The 2,743-nt window shown below is 28.5% G+C and overlaps 1 protein-coding gene across 1 annotated transcript in view; it reads right to left on the bottom strand.

Annotated features, from left to right (window-relative positions):
* LOC107636391 (probable sulfate transporter 3.3) overlaps window positions 2,212-2,743 on the bottom strand; it is a 9,745-nt gene continuing 9,213 nt past the window's right edge. The window contains exon 14 of the mRNA XM_016339907.1: window positions 2,212-2,266. Within this exon, the coding sequence (XP_016195393.1) occupies window positions 2,212-2,266 (55 nt within the window). The remainder of the gene's footprint in view (window positions 2,267-2,743) is intronic.

The raw sequence follows: 2,743 nt of genomic DNA, 5'->3' as shown, positions 1-2,743 counted from the left end.
AATTAAACCATACATGTATTTATACACAAATACATTGGTTGCTGATTTTAGTGGTTGATTTTAGTGTACAAATAGCATTTTTGTACAGAAAAATGTTTCCTCTAATGCTGTATTTTTTTTATTCTTTTCCTTATTTCTTTCTTTCTTTTAGTTAAATGAATGTAAGTTCATCCTTTTCCAAGTAATTTTGGAACATTATGTGTTTTTTCTTCTTCTTTGTTTGATTTTTTGTTTTTATTCTTGTTAAGAAACTTGAGAAGGTAAAACAAAAAGGAAAAGATGAATAAGAAATAAAGAAGAAGAAGATTGTAATGATGATTAAAAAAAAAGTAGCAGAAGATGAAGAGGAGGAAGAGAAAATGTTCTAAATTATGCAGAACTTATCAGAATAAAACTACACCCAAAATTTCTTAAAATACACCCAAATATCTTCGTGTTACACCAAAATATCTTCGTTTTACACCCAAATTTGGTGCAAATACAGAAATGAGTTATGCTACGTGTACACTAAAATTAGCCACCAAAGTCAGCCACCAGTATAAAATACATACTGGAATACAAATATACATTGAAAATAAATTAAACCACACATGTATTTATACACAAATACATTGGTGGTTGATTTTAGTAGCTGATTTTAGTGTACAAATAGCATTTTTGTACAGAAAAATGTTTCCTCTAATGCTACATTTTTTTCTTCTGAATTGAACCACACCTCAGCCACTTGATTGGATTCAAAACAATAAAAGGAGGAGAAGACTTGTAAAGACTTGTATGAGAAAAATGCTTGTATGTGGAGAACAAACTGCTCATCAATACCATAGAGGGGCTGCAAAATACACCAAAAATACACCATATTAAAACAAGCATAAACTATAGAATGCAAATAGAACTATAAAACCATCATAAAAAATAACAAAAATCAGATTCATGAATTATCATTAAACAGAAACTAAAACAATTCAACTAAAAGAATAAAACAATTCACCCTCAATGAGATGAAAAGTCATAAACTGTAAATACACCCAAACTTTCCTAAAATACACACAAATATTCCTGATTTACACCCGAACATTTGATATAAAATGCAAAAAATTCATCAGAACTAGTACATTAGATTCAATTCAAACAAGGAATAATAAACAGCAAATTTCACAGATAAGATTCATGCATTATTTAACTACACAATTATAAACTACTAACTGGATTCAAATTCAAATTCAATTATTAACTGGAATTAAACCACACCTCAGGAACTTCATTGGATTCAAATTCAAAATCCATTTCGCTCTGGTTCAGTTGATAATCTGAAGTTGAATCATCCATTATCTTCAAAACGATTTCAGAGCTTAATTTCAGAAACAACTTGAAAACGAGAAAAACGAAGAAAGAGAACAGAGAGAGAAACTTACGTAAACGGCAAAGGAGAAGGGAGAGAGAAACGCACGAAAGAGATCGAAGAGAGAAGACAAGAAAATGCAAAAGGAATTCAAAAAAGGAAACGAAATCCTTTCGAAAAAGAAAGTTATATATTTACGCGTTGATTGATTGAAAAAACTGTTAAGGAGGTGCGTAAAACATACATGGCATAAGAGGCGCGTTTTAGGAATTAAGGATTTTCAAAACTTGTATAACTTGTATAGTGAAAAAGCTTGTATGTGGAGATTAATCTTTTGCAAAAAATGTCTACGTATATTAGATAATAGATATTAATTATCAAATAAGTCACTATGTTGGATAACTAATTCCAGAATAATCAAATTACTACAGTAGAATAATTATACTTGTAATAAACGAATATATATCGTAATTGATTGGCAGTTAATGTTTTATATATCCAGAGTACCCTTGTTATTTCTGTTCGGGGTGACGGATGCATTGTGTGACAGGAAATTGAAGTGTAGTAACAAAATTGAAGAGCAGTAATAAACTTTCAGTTATTCTCAATACATGTAGTACTACATCACTAACTAAATTAATTATCCTAATATTTGGAAAACCTATAAATACAATATTATTATAATTGTTACAACTTACAAATATCTTGATCTATATACATGACTATCTATCTCTTTATTTGTAATTCGTGTATACAATATTCACTAGTTAATTTCATTGTGATCATGTGTGCACAAAAAGCACATGAAGGCAATCAATCAATAACATGAAATGGCTGAATTTTATACCAATTTTCCACAGTTCACTACGCAGTTAAACGTTGTTAGAGTATTCAGGCGACTCTACTGGGAGTTCTGTTGGAGGGGACCTGCACAAAAATTATATTATGGATATATTCATAATCATTGTATAATTTAAGAAGCATATATAATTATAAAATTATATATAACAAACAAACAAAATAAACCAATACTATATGTCAGCAAGATTATTTCCAGAATCATCCAAAAATCACGTGTCACCACATTTGAAAATAGAATCTTTTCCAAATTTTCTTGTATCATGCCCTTTGTATCTTTCAGATTTTGTGAATAGTAATAGCAAATTCTAACGAGAAGATACAAGAAAATCTGAAAAAGATCCTCTATTTTTAAATGCGGCGCTTTTGAATGTTCTTGTTGGCATATGGTATTGGTTTATTTCGATGATTTGTTAATTTTAATTGAAACTATTTTTTTTTTATAATTTTTGTTTGCACTTATTTTTATTTGTAATCTTTATAAATTTTTTTTTATATTTATAATTTTTGTTTTTTGTATTAAAAAAAAACAATATGGTGAAAATA

Source organism: Arachis ipaensis, chromosome B04, assembly GCF_000816755.2.
Source record: "Arachis ipaensis cultivar K30076 chromosome B04, Araip1.1, whole genome shotgun sequence".
Taxonomy (NCBI): domain Eukaryota; kingdom Viridiplantae; phylum Streptophyta; class Magnoliopsida; order Fabales; family Fabaceae; genus Arachis; species Arachis ipaensis.
This window is presented reverse-complemented; position numbering and strand designations above follow the sequence as displayed.